The sequence below is a fragment of the Conger conger genome, chromosome 1 (assembly GCF_963514075.1).
Source record: "Conger conger chromosome 1, fConCon1.1, whole genome shotgun sequence".
In the NCBI taxonomy this organism is placed as follows: Eukaryota; Metazoa; Chordata; class Actinopteri; order Anguilliformes; family Congridae; genus Conger; species Conger conger.
The window spans coordinates 51,186,733-51,210,209 of NC_083760.1; the positions used below are offsets into that span (position 1 = coordinate 51,186,733).

Consider the following 23,477-nt stretch of genomic DNA (forward strand, 5'->3'; position numbering starts at 1 on the left):
GTAATCACTTCCGCGCTGACTACACTGTTTCCTACACTGTATCTTTTACACGTCGGTGGCTAACAGACCCCGGGAACAAGGCTGGGGGAATATTGAAACCTAGGCTGGTAAGGGAGCCAGGGGTTTAACCACAAAACACTAGCTAAGGTGACTGTTTCATTGTTTATTTTCTACCAGGAGGGTTATGGACACTTCATTTCCATTGTGTGTGTGCATTAATATGATTGTCTGTTAGTGGAAACCCAATTAAAATGTCCTTAAATGACTATGCAATTAATATACAGTGCCTTGAAAAAGTATTTGCCCCCTTCCTGATTTTTATTGAATGGTTTCAGACCTTTAGACAAAATGTATATTTGATAAAGGGAACCTGAGTAAACACAAAACACAACATTTTCAATCAATATGGTCACAGCATATACCATTTGAAGGCGTTTAAGACAATTGCATGATGCCATTGCTTTAACAACAACAGTTATTTTGTAACCATGTGGGGTGGAAAAACAAGTGAGGGGGGCATCACCTTCTCTGCATTTTGGGAATCCACAAACTACACAAATCAGGGCAATGTTGGTGTCCTTTTTAATGGTGAGGATCCAGTGAACCAAATCCATACTTGTTTATCATTTCAAACAGGCCAACTCTGAAAAACTCAGAGAAACTCAATAGAATGGCCATTGTTGAGCAAGTTTCGTATTGGCTCTCTCGAACAAAGAAGAAAGAAAACAACACAGATCTTTCATTTTCAGTATGCAGTTACACAGTGGCTAAAACTGTTCTTAATAGTTAATAAAAAAATTAAAATGTAGTCTAAATAGAAGACTACATTTGGAGAGCTCGAAAGAAATCACTTGTCTGAGTGAGTAGTTCTGAGGAGGAGGACAGTGAAAACGCATTTGACTCCACACTAGAGGCCATTTTCCGTGACATGACCCCAATTTTATATCTGCATCTAAATACATTGTCAAAATGTTTTATTATTATTCTGTACACTTATAAATAAGGAGCAGGCCTGCTTTTGAATAATAAATGCCATGTGAAATTGTGGGATGTATTTGACTTGTTGGGGGTTTGGTATTTGACCAAAACTTCAATCAATATATTAGTATAACAGATCTTATTATTGCAATTATTGTACTTATTCTTTTTACAATTTTCTGGACCTGCTGCTGCCAGATGGGGAAAGCAAGAACAGGGAGAGGTAGGGGAAGGGTGGCAGGCAGGGGGGAAGTGAGAACACATTTTTCAGGATACTAAATGTTTTATCATTTAGTATGCAATCTATAGTATTTTACACCTCATACACAACCCATACTATCATTTAGTTTACATGTGTCCTTTTGGAGTCTCTAAATGTCTTTTTTGGAAACCTGCCTAGGCATAGCTTAGAAAAAATAATGCAGAAAGCTCATTTTTTCATCAAATTTGAAAGGGATTTGTCACAGCGTTTTTGCCGTGGTTCCCTTGCGTTTCTAAGCCCACCAGACACAGCCTGAGCATCTGTGTCCACTCAAATACAAAAAAAAAAATTCTCAGTGAGAAAAAAAGCTTCTACTGTGTTTCAGCGTCTGTTACTTTGTTTTAGTAATATTTACAGTAATTCTGGGGTTATCTTTCAGAAGAGACCAGGACTGTGCCAGTAGGCAAAAGGGTTCAAGAGTAGTAACCATTTTATTTTGGGTATGTCATTTTCAAAGTTGTGTTAAGAAAAGGGGGGATTACTTAAGGGGTTAAACTTAATAACTTAACACGTTTAGCAGCAGCAATTGGAACAGAACGCTTCCTATAGTTTGACATCAGTCTTTCACATCACTGTGGTGGAATTTTATCCCACTCTTCTTTGTAGAACAGGTTTAATTCAGACAAATTGGTCGGTTTTTTAGTATGTACTGCATGTTTCAGTTGCTGCTACAGCATCTCATCCATTTGCGCAATCATCATTGAAAATATGTCTGGTCTCTTCCTGATTTTTCAGAATTGATCATTTCTGACAGCATTGCTCATTTTTGCCTGAATTTGAAACTTTCTGCTCCTATTCCACATAGTCCACTGTAAACTTCTTGTTTCATTGCCTCAGGCCGTACTGTAATTCACACTCAGTACAGCTGCGGATACATTTTCATTCAAGTGCATAGCACTAATGAACTGAACAGGACATTGAAACTGGGTGCACATATTCTCTCATTAAGGTTATAAATGCAGAGCTAAAATAAGGCGACCACTTGGTTCAGATTGGAGGACACACCCTATAAAGTGCATTAAATATACAGTAATGCACAATAATATCCTTCTAAACCTATTGCAAGACTTGAAGGTTATGCAAGGTGACAGATTAAAGAAATGCCTTCAAGGCACATCAAATATTTGCCACACAATGTGGCCACCAATGCTTGGGACCCAACATATTGTCATTTCCTTGTAAAGGTATAAGGCTTATCTCATAGAGAACCTACATGCAACATGAGCATTGACATGCACATCAAAAGCATGTCATATTATGAACCTTTTTTAATGAAGTTTATACAAATAGTTCCAGAGAAGCGTGGATGCCATGAAATGTACCCCCTGGCCAGTTTCCAGTTCATATACAAATATTAAATCAATGAAATTTCCTATAGTATGGTTTGTATATCAAATTGATTTATTTATTTTTTTTGATCCCACATTACATTCAAATTTTATTTTATTGCAAAATCCTATTGGATTGAATCCTTATCCTTACTATTTTGCACATTCTAGGCTTGAGACCAGTCGCAACCAGTTGCCTCTGGTGGTACATACAATTGCACCCTTAGCGAGCAATACATAATTCATTTCCTTTAAAAGGTACTCATTTGCACCAAAATAGAACATTCCTGTAGTTTGACATTTGGTGAATCTGTTCCTTAAAGAACAAAAAATTACCTCCACTGTTGGGGTGCATCTCAACATATGTAATCATATAGACGTCGAAAAGTGATGTGTACTGTACAATGAGCTCCATAATGTTTGGGACAGACATTTCAATTGTCTACTCTGGTTTTAGAATGAAAATCAAACATTTTACATGTGGTTAAAGTGCAGATTCTCAGCTTATATTAGAGTGTATTTTTGTATTTGCATGCAATGACTGTGACCCATAGAGATAGAATGCACTGCCAGGCATGTAATGCATCCATCTTCAGCTCCTGCTTGCTTTGGGTGCCTTAAGTGTTCTCTACAGCATATGAAATGCATGTTCAGTTGGATTCAGATCTGGTGACTGACTTTTAAAAACTCCTTTGTTGCTTTAGCTGTATGTTTGAAATCATTGTCTTGCTGTAGGATGAAGCGTTGTCCAATGGGATCAGAGGCATTTGCTTGAACGTGAGCAGATAAAATGCTTCTGTGCTATCAGCAGTTATATCATCAATGAAGACAAGTGAGCCAGTAACTGTAGAAGCCACACATGCCCAAACTATAACACCCCCACCATCATGTTTCACAGATGATCTTGGGTAGTTCCTTTTGGCTTTAACATATTTATTTTGCCACCACTCTGATATAAGTGGATCCTGGTCTCATCTGTCCATAATACTTTTTTTCTAGAACTTTGCTGGCTCTGTTAGGTATTACTTGGCAAACTGTAACCTGGCCATCCTGTTCTTGTGTCTAACTAGTGGTTTGTATCTTGCAGTGTAGCCTTTGTAGTTCTGTTCATGAAGTTTTCTGCAGGCAATAGTCTCTGACGTGCACATTTGCCTCCTGAAGAGTGTGTCTGGTCTGTCAGACAGGTGTTTGGGAGCTTTTCTTCATTATGGTTAGAATTCTTCGGTCACCTTAGCCTACTCGGCCCTTTGCAACAGTGCTCTCTTCCTTCTTAATGGTTAGGGAACCAATCAGAACCACCCTCAGACACCAGGATGTAGTGAATAGCAGCTCCAGCAAACAGAACAATGCAGGTAAGGCAGAATCGTAATCAAGTCTAGGCAGGGGTCAAAATCCAGAAATAAGCAAGAGATGGAACCAGGAGATCAATCAGTGGGACAGGAGAATAGGAGGGCAGGGCAGGAGCAGGGCAGGAGCAAGGCATGAGCAGGGCATGAGCAGGGCTTGGACAGAGATGGGTAGGCGGGCAGGTAGGCTGGAGCAGGGCTGGACAGAGACAGGCAATGCAGATAGGAGAACAAAAGCAGGACGGGATGACACTGGACTGGAACTCGGAACAGGAAAGGAGCAGGCAGGAGATAATTCTGGAATGTAATGGACACAAGCCCAAATTCATGGTACAGGCACTGGAAGGAAACAGGAAATGTAGAAACCGATGCTAGGAAACCAGGACACAAACACAAAAGCATGGTACAAGACAAACTAGCCCAGAATAAAGGCTTATATGCCGCACTAATGACTAGACAATGAGAAGCAGGTCAGACGATTACACATGAGGAAACGCATCAGGTGTGGGGGACGGAGACATGTAACAGGGAGAAAGGGAAAACATGGAAGAGAACATAAACAGAGAACACAGAAATGGGGAAACAGGGAAATGAAAGACAGAGACACAGGACATGATGAGGAAAACTTGAAACAGAACATAGAATTAGAAAATACATAAAACAGGGAAATCAGGAAATGACAAGGATGTGGGACATGGAATGTGACACTTAATGGTGTTCTAAACAGAAAACCTGTGATGCCATTTCTCCCAAGCAAGATGGTGCCCTGAAATAGAGCACTGTATGTATCAAAAGTGCGGTCATTTCTAAATGGTCAAACCAAAATGTACTGTATAAAAACTACACTGTAATAAAAGCTGATCTGCACTTTGACCCCATGAATTGTATAATTACAAATGGAAAATGTGTGGAGTACAGAGCCAATCAAAATAAATTGTCTTTGTCCCAAACATTATGGAGCTCTCTGTACCGTTTATTTATTTAAAGAGAAGTGGTCATCGGCAGTATATTATCATATTTCACTGTTTTTAGTGAGTAATTGTTTTCCCTGAAAATAAACAAATGTACATATACTTACATATTGTTATGGAATTCTGTTTGAATGTGTATAATTGTTTTATACTTGTAAAATAAATAATAAATATTACCATTAATAGCATTTTCTAATGAAATTGAATCGCATCTTGAAAAGCAATATACACCCCCATTGTACCATTGCCTTCTTTTTCAGGTATGATAGTTATAATTACTGTATTGCCACAGTGGTATACTGGTATACTGTTCGGCACAGACATTGCATTGCCCCTCAATATTTCAGCAGGGCAAGCAGGAAGACACTACTGAATAAGAGATGGCTGCTGTCTGGAGCTCTATGAAAGGGTTAATCTGATTTTCATTTTAGATAGTTGTCCTAGCAACAATCAGGCGGTCTCCTTTTAGTCCTTTGACAGTCGTATAAGATGTACAGGTTAGCTTAGATATAACAGTTTATTGTATGCCTAATTTGAGATGTGAAATATGAGCTGACTTAAAATGCGTGGGCTTTTCTGTTCTGCTGCCAATGTTGGATAAGGGAACCTGCAAAGGAATAAGAAAATCAGCATACGGAATTCACCCTTCAGAAGATGCATGATCTACCCAAATCTAACCAGCAGGCTACTTTGTAAAATAGAGAAAGCTTTTTTTTTTTTAGATATATGACTTTATATCTGAAATGCAGTGTAATGGTGTCATTGTTTGCTGGTTCTTTATTAGAAGTTGGCACAAAGCACCTTGCAGTGGGTTTGTGGAAATACGTTTTCTTTGTAAGGCTCACCGCCCAGTGGCCCCACGATGTATATTACAGCCAGGATAGGGTATGGCTCAGTTTAATCAGTATGTAGTCCTCAAGTGGTCAGTGCATGGTACAGTCCTTCGAGTGATGCTTGCTTTTTATATTTCGGTCTGGCTTCAACACTAAAGTGAGGCTATTACGGTTTCTGATGGCCAGCTCCATTCCTCATTACTTTATACATTTCGCTCCAGTTCCCAACCATTACATTTCTTCACCCGTCTAAAAAAATGTCTCTTCATCAAAATAAATAAATGCATAACAAGCTCTATGTAGTTGCCCTGCCCTTTAAACTGTTTACAATGTATTACTATTATTATGTTCCAAATACCCAATACCGAATCTTAAGTCTTTAATGAAAATGTCATTTTATTTGTCAGAATAAATGGAACAAATTATAGTATTGAATCTAATTATTTTCACTTAATATAGTAATTATTATTATTATCAGCATTATTTGCATAGGGCTACTGTGGAAAACAGTGAACAAAGTGCAAGCTGTGCAAGCTGCAGCAGTAGTGTGCAGGTTATGAAAATTAAAATATGCCAGAAAGCAAACTAACAATTTACAGTATCATTGTGTATACTAATTCATGTATTATACAGATACCATAGCTTGCCTGTATATAAACTACAGTCTCCATGGATTGTGCAAGGAATTAGGTTTCTAGCGTGGTTTACACTGTAACGTTGAAGATTAAAACAATTTAGCAAGCTAATTCTCTGATGACGGGAGTCTTTCAAGATAACGGCAAGCTTATGTTTATGTTAGCCAGTTCCATGTTACTATTATATATTTCCCTCATACACTCAGTAAAAATGTATTGTGCAGCATGTATAATGGAATCAATAAATAGACATCATCAAATTGAGGTGATAGTGTATAATTATATCTGTACTGTTCTCCACAGTAAAATGTTTAGTGTTGAAGTATGTACTCTTATATAGTACATACTGTATGGTCCCCATTGGTATAGTATATGAAGTTAAAGATGTAGACAAATCCACCATTTGAATCTGTTATTTAAGAAAACGTTTTCTCAGTGTCACAGTAGTTTGCAGCTGTGCAAATCCCCTTCTCTTAATTGAAGGGTAATGTTGTAGATGTCTCAGGCTTTTGCAAATATTAATAAATTCCCAATATAACAGGCATGCTTGGAGTTTATTTTTTCACATGCTGACAATGCAATGTGGTCTGTAGTGCATACTGTACCTATAGCTTCATAACTGTATGTTATCTTAGTGGTGATTTAATGATCCTCCTGATCACATGTACTGCAGTCTGTATGCATTGTATGTATTTCCCCTAAAATCAAGGGACTATGTTAAATGTGACAGTCTGCACTTTAACCTCATGTTCATGGTTTCATTCCAAATCCAATGTGCTGGAGTGCAGTGTCAAAATAACATAAATTGTACCGCTGTCTAAATACACATGGACTGGATTGGAATGACCAGTGAACTGTTAATTTAATGTGGGCACAAAATCTTCTTGATTCTTGAGTACTACTGACTACACCCAATGGCTATTTTGTCTTGGAGACCTTTTTTTTCACCACCGTGTGATGGCTGTGGTTGGCGGTTGGTGGCCCGTTAGAGTTAGAAGCATTTGTGCCAAGTGTGTGTATCTGCTGGGTTGAGCTTCACCAATTTCATGACTATGGCTTCAGCTCTGGCTCCAACCCAATGTTCCTGCTCCACCCTACAGCTAGACCTCTCAAGCGCATGACAGCAAGTAAGAAGAGCTTTCCTGGGAAAATTGCTCCTGCTTTCATTTGTAGTATTGAAAAGATGCTTATTAAAAATGTGCAACAGTATCCAACCAGTAAATACAGCCCCACAATGACATAGGGTCCATCCATCCAGAATATTGTATTCTTATGAGCAGTGTATTTATAGGATCTGGAATAAATGGACTGAGCAAATTTATGGAAGGAAAATGTATTCAGAAATTACAGGGATGCTTTACTTGCATATCAGTGCTTTACAGTGCATATCAGTATATAATGTCAGTACTGTACTGGGAAACAATCTTCATAACATAACATTTTTATGAATTAAAATTTCTAGAAGACAACCACAGTCGATTGAATTTAAAATACATTAGCTGGAAATAGGTGGCTATGTCCACACAACTAAGACTTTAAAATGAACATGTTACAGTGGCCTCCAGATTTATTGGCAGCCTTGATAAAAATGAAAAAAAAGGCTGCATATAATAAACAACACATAATAATCTATATATTATGTTTAAACATAGGGGAAAACAATATACTTTTATTTCAATACATTTACTCTCATGTTTCTCTGATTTTTATTTAGTAATCAAATTTTCTTACTGTTGGCAATTCAACTTTACTTAATTTCGTTAATCTCAGTCTAAAGGAACTATATTGAGTCAATTCATCGCTTCCTTTTTCACTGAAGTATACAAATGAGGTCGCAAGCATGCACAATTCCCATCAGCATGGGAAAAGCCAAATAACTGTAAATTCAGAAGAGACAGATGCTAATTGATCATCCCAAGTCTGGTTATGACTATAAAAAAATGCATCAATGGTTAAAAATACCTCTTAGCACTGTAAGGGCAATAATTGAACAAATTGTAACATATAGAATAGTTGCAAACTATTCAGGAAGAGGACATAAGTGCGCTTTGTCCCCACATATGGTGAGGGAAGCCATAAAGAGTCAAGGGATCACAGTTTAAGAATTGCAGATTTGTTGAATCTTGGGGTCACAAAGTCTCAAAAAGAGCCATTAAATGGGACCTCCATACCAAGGGTAGCGCGAAGTGCACAATAAACAAAACTAAGCATCTTGATTTTGCCATTGTAACCTCATATTCGTTGTTTTATTTCACATCCAATGTGCTGGAGTACAGAGCCCAAAGAACAGAAATTGTACCACCGTCCAAATACTTACGAATTGCACTGTATTTTCTTTAGGTTGTGAGTTGAAAATCTTAGCAATAGTTCTTTATTATTCTTCAGAGAGTATTAAACCACATCTCAGCAGGACTAATTCCATCCTACAAACGTCCCTGCACCCATTATGCTAACAAGCAGGCATTATGTCTCACAAACATTGGCTTGGGCCAACTCAAAATGTACTGTATTCACAGAAAAATTTATTTTGCACTTTTCCAAGACCTGACCATATTTGATTGGCATTCCCCATGTGAACACATCTGACTAAATTAATAATTCAGCATTTATAATTTATTCAGTGTGTTAGCATTTATGCACAGTGTTCTAAAAGATAGGGCTTGGGTGGGCTATGGGAGAAGGTTCCAACAGGAAATGATGTCAGACAGCAATTTTCTTACAGGAAGTGCTGTCACAGGCCACAGGTGAGCTACCTGTGTATGCCTAGGGATACACATCCGCTTTGTACATCACAGGATACACAGCAGGATGCAGTTCCATTAGTGTACATTGGGTTGTATTAACATGGCATTCCAACATTGCAGTTGGACAGAATGCCCCTTTAAATTGCAGTCCATTATAGGCATTTGGCAGACTCTCTTATACAGAGCAACCTACAACGAAGCGCATAAACATAACCAGGGACAAGTGCACTGAAGAACCCTTGAGGAAAGTACAGTTCTAAGTGGTAGGAATGACCACAAAGATAAGAACTCGGACCTTGTAGATTAATCAGATGCGACAAAGAAACGGAAGTAGCAATAAAACCTTCTTAATAACACTAGAAAACACTAGAAGGAGCGAGAACTACAATAAACAGACCTTTAGTCTCCAGTTCTATAAATCTTTGTTTGTCTTTTGTGTATCAGAACTACAAAGTTATGCTTTCTGAAGTCCATTATGCGACAGAAAAGTGTGCACTTGCATTGGATTTGCATGGTCTGCAGGGCTAATGCTGCCCCGCAGGGTTGTGGCAGCAGGCTCACAGTGAGATTCAATGTAACAAGGGGCTTTACCACAGTAGCACAATAAACGTTCTCCTTTGGGATCCACTGTTTATCCATTGGTCCACTGATAATTAGATATGCAGATATTCCACACAGCCATCCCACACCTAGACCGAGAAGACCGATAGGATATACCTTGTGATAGATGTGCCTGCAAGCAATAGATGCCAAAATATGGCCCTATCTTATGTTTTGAATGGACATTGGCTTTGATTCAATTAACATTTGTCCTGAACTCTGACTCACAAATAAAGTGTTAACACAATGCAGGTTTGGCTCATTATCATTTGCTCTGCCTTTGAATTCTTCATTATCTACCAAACGGTTCGTTTTAGTTGTCCTGCGTCCACGCTTTCACCAATTAGGAACCTATCGATTCTCCTCAGTCTTTAATTAATTAGTTAAAACATTTTTTTACCACTCTTTATGTAATCGTTTGCAATACAGCACAATGTGAGTATTGCATACATAGGGAGGTAATTCTGGCTTCAGAGGGTAAATAATCCCTGTAAACATGAAAAGCGTAATATAGAAAAATTAACAGCTTGTTAGAATCCTGGGATTGCAATTGCGGTTTGAAGGAAAACCGGCTTATGTTGCGGTACCCCAGGACCGAGGGACTTTGAGAATCCGCTTGTTTAAGCCATTTTCTTTGTTTCACGTCGATTGATACGCATTAGTCGTGAGGCAGCTCCGTACCGTGGAACGTCACACGCGGCATTTGCATTTCTCCTTGAGAGCCGCGGCCACCGGAAAGGTAATGTGCGGAAGGCTCAGGGAGGCATGGGGTGTGAGATGCATTAGGGAGACGGATGGTGTCTAGTGGCCACTGGTTTTCAGATGGAAAAAGAAATGAAGTGTCGAAATTGCACTCCAACCCATTTTCTCTTAGCTAAACTATTTCTGTAACACCCTAATGAAGGAAGGCCTCGGGGTTAAGAAGTAATGGCCTAGAAAGTCTGACATTTTGCTTGGGAGTAATGGGCTACTGTAGCAGCTGCAGCGGTCTTCGGCTGTTCCCCTCTCCGAGTAAAGTGAAGATGCACTCCGTCTTTCATTACCCTTTGCGGAAAAAAAGAAGAAGAAAAAAGCCATTTGAAAATAAAATAGAATAGAAAATCAAATGAAATTAAATGGAATATCCCGCGACCGCCAGACGACTCCCCCCTGCCCCCCCCTCCCCCCCCCCCACCCGCACCTGCGCGAGAATACGTTCGGACCGAGTCGGCGGTCTATCTCATTGTTTTTCGCTTTAGAGAAATAACATAAAGTGCCACGTCTGACCCGGGCTCCGAAGAAAAATGACGTTACACGTTCGGAATAATTTGCCGGCGCATTATAAAATGTGACCTCAATCGCCCTTTGAAATGGATACTGATTCTTTAAATTCTTTCCTGCCTGTTTCAGGAAACAGTGAGATCCCCGGTGATAGCGTAGCACAATGTGCCTAAAGTTCACTTCTGAACACTCGCCTCCTTCATCCTGAAAGTCATCTGCATTCTCTTTATAAATTCCCAGCCACCAGGGATGGTCCTAATCTTTGGGATCTGATACAGTATCAGTGAAAAAAAAAAAAAAATCCTCAGCGATAATTCCACTATTCAGATCCTATGGAGCAGTTTTTGCATTCTCCCTCCCGGCCTCCTCCACTCCGGCCTACGCCACTCCCCTCTCGGTTCTTCTCAAATCTTCTCGACTGGGGAAGGGGACTCAGGCTTATGAAACGGCCTGTTTATGGCTTTCAGAGGAGATGAGGGGCAGAACTTGCGGTTATTAGGGTTTCTTTAATCGCCGAAATAAGCGAATGATTAGTGTTTGTTATCTTTCCTCGCGCAGAAGACCAAGTGCTCCGTCCCGGTGGTGCTGAACGCCGGCCCCAGATGGCTGCTGGATGTGACTTGGCAGGGAGCGGAGGACAACAAAAACAACTGCGTGGTGTACAGCAAAGGTAAGCACGTCCGCTCCCTCCACCCCAGTACTCCTTCCACTGCAACAATAGCTCTCCTTTCTTAGCCTTCTTTCCTCTTCCTCCACATTTGTTCCTCCGTCGTTGCTGTTGTTGTTGTTGTTGGGTTTTTTTTTTATTATTTCTTTCCATATTTTATGAAAAGTCAAAAGTGAAATAAGGGAAAATCCTAATGTTTTTCTTTGCGGATTATTTTTCTCAATATACTTACAACAGCAACAAAAACAACAGCAAACTCAACAACAATAACAACGACAAATCCAATTTTAATACTTATAATAATAACAACAATAGTATTAATATTAGTAGGAGTATTTTGTGTAGTAATAATAATAATAAAAAAGTAATAACAACAATAATAATAATAATAATAATCATAACAATAATGCATTCTGACCTATGGTTGCTTTTCGTGCTTACTTAATCACAGTTCTCCAAGCCTAAACTACATCACATAAACTAGCCCATCCATTGTGAGTGTGAAGTGACACGAGACACACGTCTTACTAAGGAGGGATGAGGCTCTTGTGTGTGGGACAGCAGTCTAAGTTGAATAACGAAGACAAAAGGAATAACAATACACCCTGCCAATCATTTATGTTCATTTGTCAAATTCATTTTATTTATTCAAACATGCCTTGTCATTCCAATACAATCGCTCCCTCGTTCCCTAGAGTACAATAGGCTTATATACTGAGACTGAGAGAGAGACAGAGAGGGAGAAGAGACGTGTGGAGAGAGAAAGGGGGGAGTGAGAGATATACAGTACAGAGATGGAGGGAGTGAGAAAGAGAGAGAAAATGATGTAAATGGAGAGAGGTGTAGACAGAGAGAAGGAGGGAGAGAGCCGGAGATTGTACCACGTGCATCCAGTCACAATGGGAAGACCATCCTCTTCTTGAGGTGAGGACACAAACAGACACAATCATATTCCATCCACCCCCCACCCTCAAGACCACCCGCAAACCCCCGGTGCTATAGACGGTTGGGACAGCCATCATGTTGTCAACATCTGTCAAACAGTAGCCAATTATATATTTGTCTTTTTGCACCGCGCGTTACGTGTAATTTGCACACAATGTTAGTTGTCGTAAATGTCAAATCCGGAGTCCGCTTTCTGTGGAGTGATGAAAGCGATGGCTGTCAAACTAAAGCGCACTGTCAAAACTATGAAAATTAGTTACTGGAGAAATAAGTATGAAAAAAACTCATGTGAATTCAGTGTTATAAACAGACACGCTGGCAAAACCAGACACAAATATGGATTTGTACCTCCGTGTGCACAGTAGGAGGGTACTGCATGTAAAGTGTGTGTAAATATGGCGTTGACACAATCAACCGTAGGCCCTGCTGTTTATCAGTGCACTTTATTTCTTCAGAAACACACATCGCCACGCAAAGGCCTTAATTGGTTCTTGACAGGCGTAGCCCGGGACCCATAAATAAATTGGAAATAAATAAATAAAGACGACTTCAGATCGAAAAAAAGGACGGAAGTGGTTTAGTTTATCGTTTTTTAAATGATTACCCCATGACGAGGCTCACGAGCAGAAGTGGCAGAACTGGGATTTGCTACCCTGGATTTTCTGTCTCCCAATTCCCATCTACTAATCACTAGACTGCACTGGGGAGTTATCCTCTTAACCGGCTACTTAACTTTGTGCTCTTTATCATTGAATCATTAAAGTTTTGATAAGCTGTTAAAGAAGATTATGCAGTTCTTTTAAAATCTTCTAATCTGTTGGCCAGGAGAGAGAATATACGAAACAAAAAGAGGGTAATAACAGGATTTTCCGACCGTTCTCTGAAAACCTTAATTTCCTATCTCACATCATGTACTTTGTAGAGTACTCTAGCCACGTGACGACTTTAGTTAGCCTGTCTAATGTTGCCTGAAATCGTTCCCTGTCACCATTTGTTATGATACCTGCCAGTTTGACTACCTGCTAATATTCTAGCAGTTTAAAAATCAACTTTCTTTGCACAAATAGGGCAGGGGAATAAGATTTTTTTTTCCTCAGACAAACTTGTCGCCATCCTCTCCTGATGAAACTGTGTTAGAGGCTTCACTGTTGCGATGTCTTCTCTGAGACCAAAGTCCCATTGAACAATAATTGGACAGCAGTCAGCATGTGTATGTACGTACAGATGCCTCTGTGACTTACTCTAGCTTTGACTCTGTACGTAGCTGAAAGGAAATGGGAAGAACCTTCAATATTCAGTCCCCAATAGATCTTGTTTTTTTTTCCTTTTTCGTTTCTGTGAAAGACAGTCAAGTTATTCGCAGCCACTGTAGCAAAGTTATGCTTATTTCCACTTACGCTTTTTCCACTGTATATTGTACTGTAAATATTCAAAATGTGGCTGGCTCAGTTCCCAATGAACCTGACTTTCCACCAGCCCCATCTTAACGGAACGAGCGCGCCGCTACCACCTGGATCCCAGCCAATGTGTGGCCAAGACAGCCTTTGATTTAGGGGCGAGATGGGCGATATCTCTTATCTGCTATTGGAAGGAGCCGTGTCAAACGCCCCCCAAGTTTATTGTTAATGTTCACTTTCATGAAAATGCCGTCCCTGCCTTGTGCCGTGACAGCCGCCATAATCCCGGGTCCTGCGTCTGCCGATTGTCATTTTAAAGAAAAAAGAAGGGAAACGTAAATCAAAGGGACAGAATAAATGAATCAAGAAGCTAACAAATCTCCTGTTTGTTTGTTTTTTACACAGGAGAGTATTAAGAGCATGAGGGAATGCAGGTGAACTGACTGAAGCCCACTGTAGGCTCAGCTCTGTAACTAACATAACAAGAGGGAAATACAGTACGTTTGACCCTATGACCGAAGCAAACCCATGGTGTCTGTAATTCCTTTGGAATCAGATGACTTACTGTAGACATTTCCTGTTCCTGTTCCTGACTGTAAGGTTGCTCTCACAACGTATACACAAGTGAAACGGATCTTTAGGGGGGATTTTTGAAGGGTGAAGAGTCAATTTGATTGACATCAAATGAGGAGGGGAAGTCAAATAAGGATGCACACTGTGTGAAAATGAGGGGAATGGAAAATTGACATTTGAAAATAAACACCCACTTGTACACACTGATGTAAAATATCGTAAAACCTTGTTTTCCAGGAAGTGGATGGGTGTGTGAACTTTGGTGTGTAAATACACAAATATTTTAATTGGAACTGGAATTGGAATATATACTTTAATAAGTGTTCGTCAGGTTATGAAGAATTTACAAAATTGAGGAAAAGGTGAATTTTGATTTCAGCTTGTCTTTGATAACAACTGGGTTTCATATTGTCTTCCGTTTGCTTTGCGGAAAATTGCTATCCCTCAGTACCATCCACCCCCCCCCCCCCCTTTCTTGTTGCATACATTTCTTTATTTGCTATTCATTTTCCTATACAAAGATGATAAGTATCCCATACCACCATTACTGTCAAAGAGAGAAAATTTACAGAAAATGCAGAAAGGTCCTGAACTTCAATGTTTTTTTAGCTTTCTGTGTATATTAGAAATAGGCAGTAAAATTCACAGTAAAAAACGCCAAGAGATAAACAAGTGTATTATTTAGCAGTTCCTTTATAAATTTCATATTTCTATTTCATTAGTTCTGTTGTAACGTTACAAACGAACGTGCGGCATTTTTCACATACGTATATAATTTATACATCTATTCATTTTAATTTTAATTGCATTTTTAATTGGTGGAAAAAGGTAAACGGGAGTGTCGAGTTAAAGCGCAGTTTTATAGATAAGGTTTATAAAAAAGAAAAGCTTGGTAACAGAGGATGTAGCCATTTGTCCCTGTGTACCAAGCATCAGCCACTCGGTTTGTGCTGTTTGTTTTATATTAGCATCGCAGCCAGCTCTAGAGCTCATCCTTCAGCCAGCCATTACTAAAACTCTCCACTTCTGTGCGGGAACTCATTATCGAGAAATCCACCTGGAACTCCCACAATGCTTTTCTCCACACTTCGCCAGCTTCCTTTAACTACTGGAGTTTTAAGGAACTAGCAGCCAGTGTACAGATTAATTAGACATTGCGGTGATGTATGCAGGGAAGTCAGATTTTACTTGACTGAAAAAAAGAGAGAAAAAAATCACATTTTAATTAATGTGAGAGCTACGGGAGGAAGAAAATAAGTAAAAATAGAGCAAGATAATCTATTCTTGCATGCATACAGAAAATTGTCACACACTATAGAGTAGTTTAGAGGGGTATAGAGGAGTTTCTGTGCCGTAATTAAAGTTTTCTGTTCAGATGTTCTCATTTTGTGTAAAAAATAACTATATGAAAATAAGCATGACGGTAAGTAGTCTATTTTCTTACGAATTTGGAATATCAATTACGTAACTGAAGACAATTTATACATGTTAACAGTTACTGTACAGTCCTTTTTCTGCATTAATGGCCACCAGGGGCTTGGAGTTAGTGCATATACAGTATGAGTACAGTATAGAGTATTTCTACAGTATTCATTCCACAATTTCTATACTGGTATGTCAACTGATTTTGAGGGGCTCATAATGAATAAGCAGTTACAGGAAAATTTTTTACAGAAACAGAATACTGAAAAAAATAGCATGCAGTTGTAATCAAATACATGAGCTGTTTGCTGGTTTTTCACTAGAAGTGAAAGTTATTAAAAATGTCCCCCTCCACAGTCACTAAGGGTCTGGAGGGGGCCTTAGGGCTGCTAGTTAAAGCCCCTAGTTAGAGCCCTAGGCTGTACCATTATAGAATGGTAGGGCACAGCGCAAGAGTGATGATAACCAACAATAGAAAGTATGGAAAGGGCCGGAATTAATGTAATGTAAGGGAATCTGTCAGATTCAGCATTACATGCACATATCACACACTGCTCATTACCAAAACTGCTGCTACTTCTGCCTCTTATTGTATCACAGCTATTGTGCTCTCTCATTGTTATCTAATATCAGATCCCACTTATACTCTCCCATTCTCATTCTGTAATGTTATGCCTTACTATTTAAAGGTCACTTGATTTTTTTTTTTTTTTTACTTAAGCCTCTTACACGCAGACCATAGTTAGATATATCAAAATTTGTCTCTAGAGAAACTTTGCCATTGTGCAAGTGGAAATTACCACCATAAATGTCCAGTATAACACATTCGTTTCACATAAGCCTTTACTTTGTTGAATTAAGAGTAATTCATGCTGCCAGTGTTATTTTATGTTCAGTAAGTCCTTTTCATCAGCCATTTTGTTCTTTGTGTTTCTTTTGAGAATGCTACATTAGCACAAAATCTCAGTCGTCTACAAAGAACTAGCTGAACATCACTAAAAAGACCAGTCAGCTGACTGATGCTTTGTTCCTAATATCGAACCTTTCCTTTTATTGATTTTTTAAATGTATACAAAGCAAGGAAATCATTTAACAAAAAAATATTTTCAGTTTTATTAAAAATGAGCTAGAATTTGCTGTATAAGATGAGCTATAACATCGACTGTAGAGCACGGGTTTGTATCGGGTTCTTTAAACAGTTTAATTTAATTGTTTAATTTCAACCCTCCCCTTTAAACAGACTGTGGGAAATAGGAGGTACTAAGGTTATTATCTGTTATCTCGAACAGAGAGAAATAGTGTGACTGAATAATAACTAAACAACTAACACAATGTAAAATTTCATTATCAGTGTATTAAAACAAAATTGTACCCTAAAGGAGTCTGCACCACAGCTCTGAGCAGCAGTGTAATTATGTTTAATTAAAATACAACAGAGATCAACAGAATCGTTTTCATTAGGAAATTATTAATGATTCCGCGGCAACAATAATTGATTGCGCTGAGCCAGGCGATAGCTGGGTATGGTCAGGCCGGGATGACGGAGTAGTCAGTCGACTGATGCGTGGAGAGGCGGCTGGGGGTATGGGCTCAACGGGATGTAGCGGGAAGTGGGGTGGGGGCGCCCACGGCCTGCGGTTGGGGAAATGATGCGGGCTGTGACGCTCTGCGGTGTGGCATTGGGGATTAGCATCCCCCCCTACCCCCCACCCCCCCCATCCACCCGAATTCCTGCGGGCTGTGCTTCACCCCCTTATTGTCCGCACCTTACTGGTCAGAAGGTGGACTCAGACATTGGTCCGTGTCACCACTCTCATTCTGCGTTCTTACACATCAAAATAAATAATAATAATGATAATTGGTAACGCTTTACAATAAGGTCACATGAATAGGCATGAACGTATAATGTTAATTATCTAACTACTGAAAAGTGAAGCTGTTCAGCTTTGTTTATGTATAAGTACATCATTAATACACATAACAACTACATTAGTTTGTGCCAATTCATATTGGTATGAGAAAACCAGTTACTGTATCAGTTAATGCTTAAGTAATTATGTGTTTATCCTATGGTTCACTAATGTATAAATATTCATGTAACGTACACATTAGTTAGGAGTAAAGAAATGCATTAACTAATGAAAAGCTAATTTCATGCTTAATTAATGCATTTGTTAATCATTAATTCATGTGAACAACTACATTAGTTAATGCCAATTCATGTGACCTTATTGTAAAGTGTTACCTAATAATTTGTTATTTAGTTGACGCTTTTATCAAAAGTGACTTACATTTGATTAGACTAAACTGTGGACAATCGCCCCAGGAGAAATGTGGGGTTAAGGGCTTCATGAACACCCCAACCGATCTTATTGTGGCTACGCTGGGGCTTGAACCACCAAGTCATGTACCTTAGCCGCTAGGCTACAGGCTGCCCCCTGTATAATTACAACAACGCGAGGGGAAACGCATCCGGTTCGGAAGCCATGGCGACCATTGACATTTCCCTAACATCTAAACACGACCGTAAAAGCGTAAAAAGAAACAAACGCGAAGCCCGGGCGTTGGAAAAAGGCCGTATTTGCATAAATATCCCAGCGATTGCTCAGCGTTTGTTGTCAGGAGCGGGGCGCGATGTGTCATCGGTGTCGGCGCGGGGGATATAATGCCGCCGCGTTCCTGTAAGAGAGCCGCCGAGGGTGCCTGGTTAATGAGGAGCGCGGAGTGGAATAGCGTGGGCTGTTCTTGGGATGGAGATTTCCGAGCGTGCCATTCACGCCGCATATTCAGACACCTTGTAAAGCTTAAGTGCTGTCGCAGCAGGCCTCGATTCGCCTTGTAAGGGCAGTGTAAAAATCAGCCCGCGACCGTTAATTATGCCACCGTTCTGCTCAGTCCGGGCTAATATGAGTGAGCTATTGCACCCGTGTGACTCCACAGGAGTATTGTTGAAGCACCTGATTGTACTTTACATGTTGTATTGATTTGGAATGGTGAGTAATGCACTGGTCGGTAAGTGCCTACTTAAAGGCTGTGCACCATACAATGCTTGCACTTTATCAAATATGAAAAATGTTTTTATGTTGTTTTTGCCAAAGCAATTTTGATAAGGCTACTATGCTATATGAAGCCATATGTCTGGCTTGCAGGAAAGAGCACAGCATTAATATTAATATCAATATTTGGACGAAAAACAGGACGAAGGGAACAATAATACATTAGCTGTGTTCAACTTCAAATTCCTTTGTCATAAGCAAGATATTAATAATGATATAACACCTAGCAAGCTGAGTAAAACACTATACTTATTTATGTTCTATGATATGCCAATCAATGGTAAGTGGCTATACACTTTATTAGGTATTCATTAGGACTTCTTTTTTAGACTTCTGCTGCTGTAGCCTATCCACTTAGAGTTATGATGCGTTGTGTGTTCAGAGATGCTCTTCTGCGTACCACTGTTGTAATGTGTGGTTATTCGTGTTACTGTCACCTTCCTGTCAGTTTTTTTGCACCATTCTTTACAAACTCTAGAAAAAGTGTGCGTGAAAATCCTCGGAGATCAGCAGTTTCTGACATACTCAAACCACCCTCTCTGCCACCAACAATCTTGCCACAGTCACATAGTTCACATGTTTCCCCATTCTGATGTTTGGTGTGAACATTAACTGAAGCTCCTGACCTGTTTCTACATGATTTTATGCATTGCACTGCTGCCACACGATTGGCTGATGAGATAATCGGATTAAGAAGTAGGTGTACCTACGTACCTTCCTAATAAAGTGCTCAGCAAGTGTATGTTTCAACACTCTGTATAACATTGCTGCAATCCATTCTGAGGTCATACAGGAAAACAGAGAGCACACAGACTGTAGCAACATTTTATCCATCGCAATGCCCTGAATGTTCATGAAAGTGACTTCACTTAAATTCACTTTAAAAGTTTTTCTTAACTCGTTAATTAACTCAATTATGTGTTTCCAGTATGGTATTTACTCACCTTTACAAACTTCATGATCATTTGAATACACCACCAATACAGGCAAGTGCGCTAATGAATCGCTTAATTAACTGGTTTCTGCCCACGTTGTTCTGAACCGTTCATTCCTTCAACCTTTTTAATACGAGTTCTCGACTAATATTAAGCCTGGAGTTCTCTGCGCGTCAACACGATGTACGGAATACCGTCTTAATAAGTTGCGAGAGTCGATAAAAAAAAAACCTTCGCGTTCCGCTCCGAAACAAACGCGGAGAGCAGCCAGTCTCGCGGCGCAACGGAAATTGCCGCATGGAGGAAGAGGCAAGGAGCGAAAATCAACTTAGATTTTTGGGAGACAAAAACCCCCCGGGCGCAAGCTTTGCAGGAGATGAGGCGTCCCACGGAGACGACCGTTCCTGGAGCTTAAAGGGAGAGCTCTTATCAGCGGCGAGGGAGGTCAATGTAAAAACCGATCAGTGGGGCGAGCGAGCAGTTAGCCACGACTACGGCAGGGCAATTTCCCCCCCTTCAGACGACTGAAAAAAAAAGAGAGGAAGCATAAGCGCAGGTGGAACAGCGAAGAAATGAAGCGGAGGTATGCTTCACACACCGCGAGTTGCGCCTCACCCCCATTCATCACACGGTTTCAGCTTCGTTAAAAGCAGATTTTGTTTTTTTTTTTGCCTACAGAAATATGTACCCTTTAAAATCAATTTTGGGGGGAAAATCAGATTTTCCTCTGAAGAAATAGGTAGGGATATTACGAAATTGTTTCGCGGGGTTGGTGCTGTGTTCATGCAGGAGAACTCGCTGATAACCTTTATGCCTACCTTTACAGCTAATCCATTTTATTGATTGTAGACCTGACTTCGCCAAAAAAAAAAACACTCCACAGCCCTTAAACCGTGGTATCAGTACGCTATCACTTTTTTTCTCATTGCACAGTACATGAGCACACACTGCAAGTTACACACAATGCCTTTCTTATCTTTCATTTTTATGATGATAATCTATTCGGGATGATCTTGGTAATTCCGGACCTTTTAAACCACTGCGCCCATGGTAACAGAATGTGGGGGCGGGGGCTGGGGGGGTGGACTCGTCCAATCAAATAAAGAAAGTGGCACCGCAGCGGAGTCTTAGGAACAGAGCAGCAGGGCCCTCTGTTTGGCTAACAACCCCCCTCCCTCCCCCCCCCGCGTTCCTCCGAGCCGCGGTGACCTCTGTCCACCAACGGGAGGTCGCACCGCTCGTTGACGGAGATCGGTCCGACTCTGCGAGCGGGAAGACGTGACGGCGGCCTGGCCGGCCGGCGGGAGCTGTGTGGGGCGGGAGGCGTCACGGACGTCCGCCGGGTCGGCCAGCGCCATCCATCCTCGGCCGAGGGTCGGGCAGGAAGTGTCGGGGTTGCCCCCGGCTTTCGTTCCGTCACAGGAAACCCGTCACTCTCTAATGGAGACGCTCAATACTGACTCCCAGCCCTAGAGGTGGGCTTCTTCTTAGGTTTTGAATGGTAAGGCAGGTACTCACACTGCTACAGATTAGGATTAGTGCTTCCTCTCACCGTAATTACGATGTCTACGTCAGAGCTAGTCAACTCTACGTCCTGCGGGCTGCAGTGTCTGCAGGTATTTGCGCTACACCACCTGATTTCACTAATGAGCTTATTAGCTGAACCAAGCAGGTAAAATAATTAGTGAAATCAAGTGGTATAGCGCATGGCAGGAGTGACACTGCGGCCCGCAGGATGTGAAGTTCAGTAGCACTGGTCTACATCATAGCTGTTGTATTCGCTCCCCTTTTAGAATTATGCTTTAGACTTTTGCACATACTGTATTATGAGGTGTTCAAAAGTGGCACTTTTGAACCTGCATCATCATTTTATCCTGGAACCAATTGCCTGAATTGTTTTTACAGACAAAAATGATGGCTTAATTTGAGTAAAATTAAGGATTTCAACACATCACCCATACGACACCCGACATTATGAAGAATTCCAGGTTGCACAGAACTGGTGTATTAGTGTAAAAGTTGTAATTATGTAATTGTTGTTTCAGCAGAGCCGGTCGTAAAGTCTCAGAATAAAGGTTCTTTGACTTCAAGGAACCCTCTTCAGTTCTCTATGGAACCTAGACAGAACCATTTTGCCCAACAAAGAACCCTTGAACTAGATAGGGTTCATCTACGGAATCAAATTTTCTCGAGAGTATAGATTCTGTTCAAATATCCGTCAACACCCATGGCAAATCCCTGCACCCCAACCTCCTCCTTACTCACTTGCCAAAAAAAGACTCCCCTTCCTGCGCCCTCCGGACATAAGCCTGCACACTGTTGAATAGTGGAGAATAAAGCATGTTCCCGTTTGCCATTTGGAGTCACCCTCCTTCCGGGAGGGATCCCCACCACTTCCCATATAATCTTCCCGCTCCTCTCTGTTGTCAGGCTGCATGCCCGCTGCTCTGACTTTATTCCACAGCCCCGTTCCCTCTCACATCCACCTCCGCCATTTTAATCCCTTTGACCCAAACCCTCCGCACCCCCCCATCCCCAACACCAGCACCCATCCCATATGAACAGCTCCCGGAGATTACATCCACCTCCTGTGTGTGTGCCACGGGAGGAGGCAGGTATGGCCCCCTGCTCAGTCTGGGAAGGGCGGGAAAGGGCCCGCTCGCTGCCTTTTATGCCCTGGCTTCTTCTCATTCTTCCTCCTCTTCCTCTTCTCCTTCTTCTCCGCCTTCTTCCTCTTCTACTTCTTCCTCTTTTCCTTCTTCTTCTCCTTCTTCCTCCTCTCCTTCTCTGTCTTCTTCTTCTCCTTCCTCTCCTTCTCCTTCTTCTCCTTCTTCCTCTCCTTCCTCTTCTTCATTTTCTTCTTCATCTCTCCTTCTTCTTCTCCTTCCTCTCCTTCCTCTTCTTCTTCTTCTCCTTCTTCTTCCACTTCTTCTTCATTATCATCATCATCATCCGAACAAACAGCTTTGTAATATTCTTTGCTATCAGCTTTATCATTATCATATATTCGGCAATATAATTATTAACTTCAATGTCATCATTTAGCTTTCTTGTGTTTCTAGTGCTCATCAAAGAGAATAATGAGGATGCTCTTCTCTGTGAATCTTTAAGATATTCATGTATACTGTATACAGTAGCAGTTTGCATTTGAACATTACTCAAAAGGACAAAACTGCAGCATGCTGTTCTTCACACTGTGAATGCACAATCACATCTGCACATCAAGCACACAAAACATTTTGAGGATGGCAGTTATTCGATTTAATGTATAAATACTCTTTTAAAAAAGGCTGTTTTCAACATTTAAAAAAATTCCAGCAGGGATTAATGAAACATCCGCACACAATAAACATTGTGGGTTTTTCCCTGTTAATGTTCAAAGTGTAGATACATGTACAGATAGAATGACAACAGGATGACATTATGACGAACAGTTTAAATTTAAAAGGAGTGTACATTTGACAGCTGATTAAGGACTCTATTTGTATACAGTACATTGTACAGTATTCAGATTTATAGCTTCTA

At 40.5% G+C, this 23,477-nt stretch overlaps 1 protein-coding gene across 2 annotated transcripts in view; it reads left to right on the forward strand.

Moving 5' to 3' along the window:
• zfpm2a (zinc finger protein, FOG family member 2a) overlaps positions 1–23,477 on the forward strand; it is a 163,866-nt gene that overhangs the window by 99,211 nt on the left and 41,178 nt on the right. For both annotated transcript variants that reach the window (XM_061262790.1, XM_061262799.1), the window contains one exon: positions 11,516–11,627. In XM_061262790.1, the coding sequence (XP_061118774.1) occupies positions 11,516–11,627 (112 nt within the window). The remainder of the gene's footprint in view (positions 1–11,515; positions 11,628–23,477) is intronic.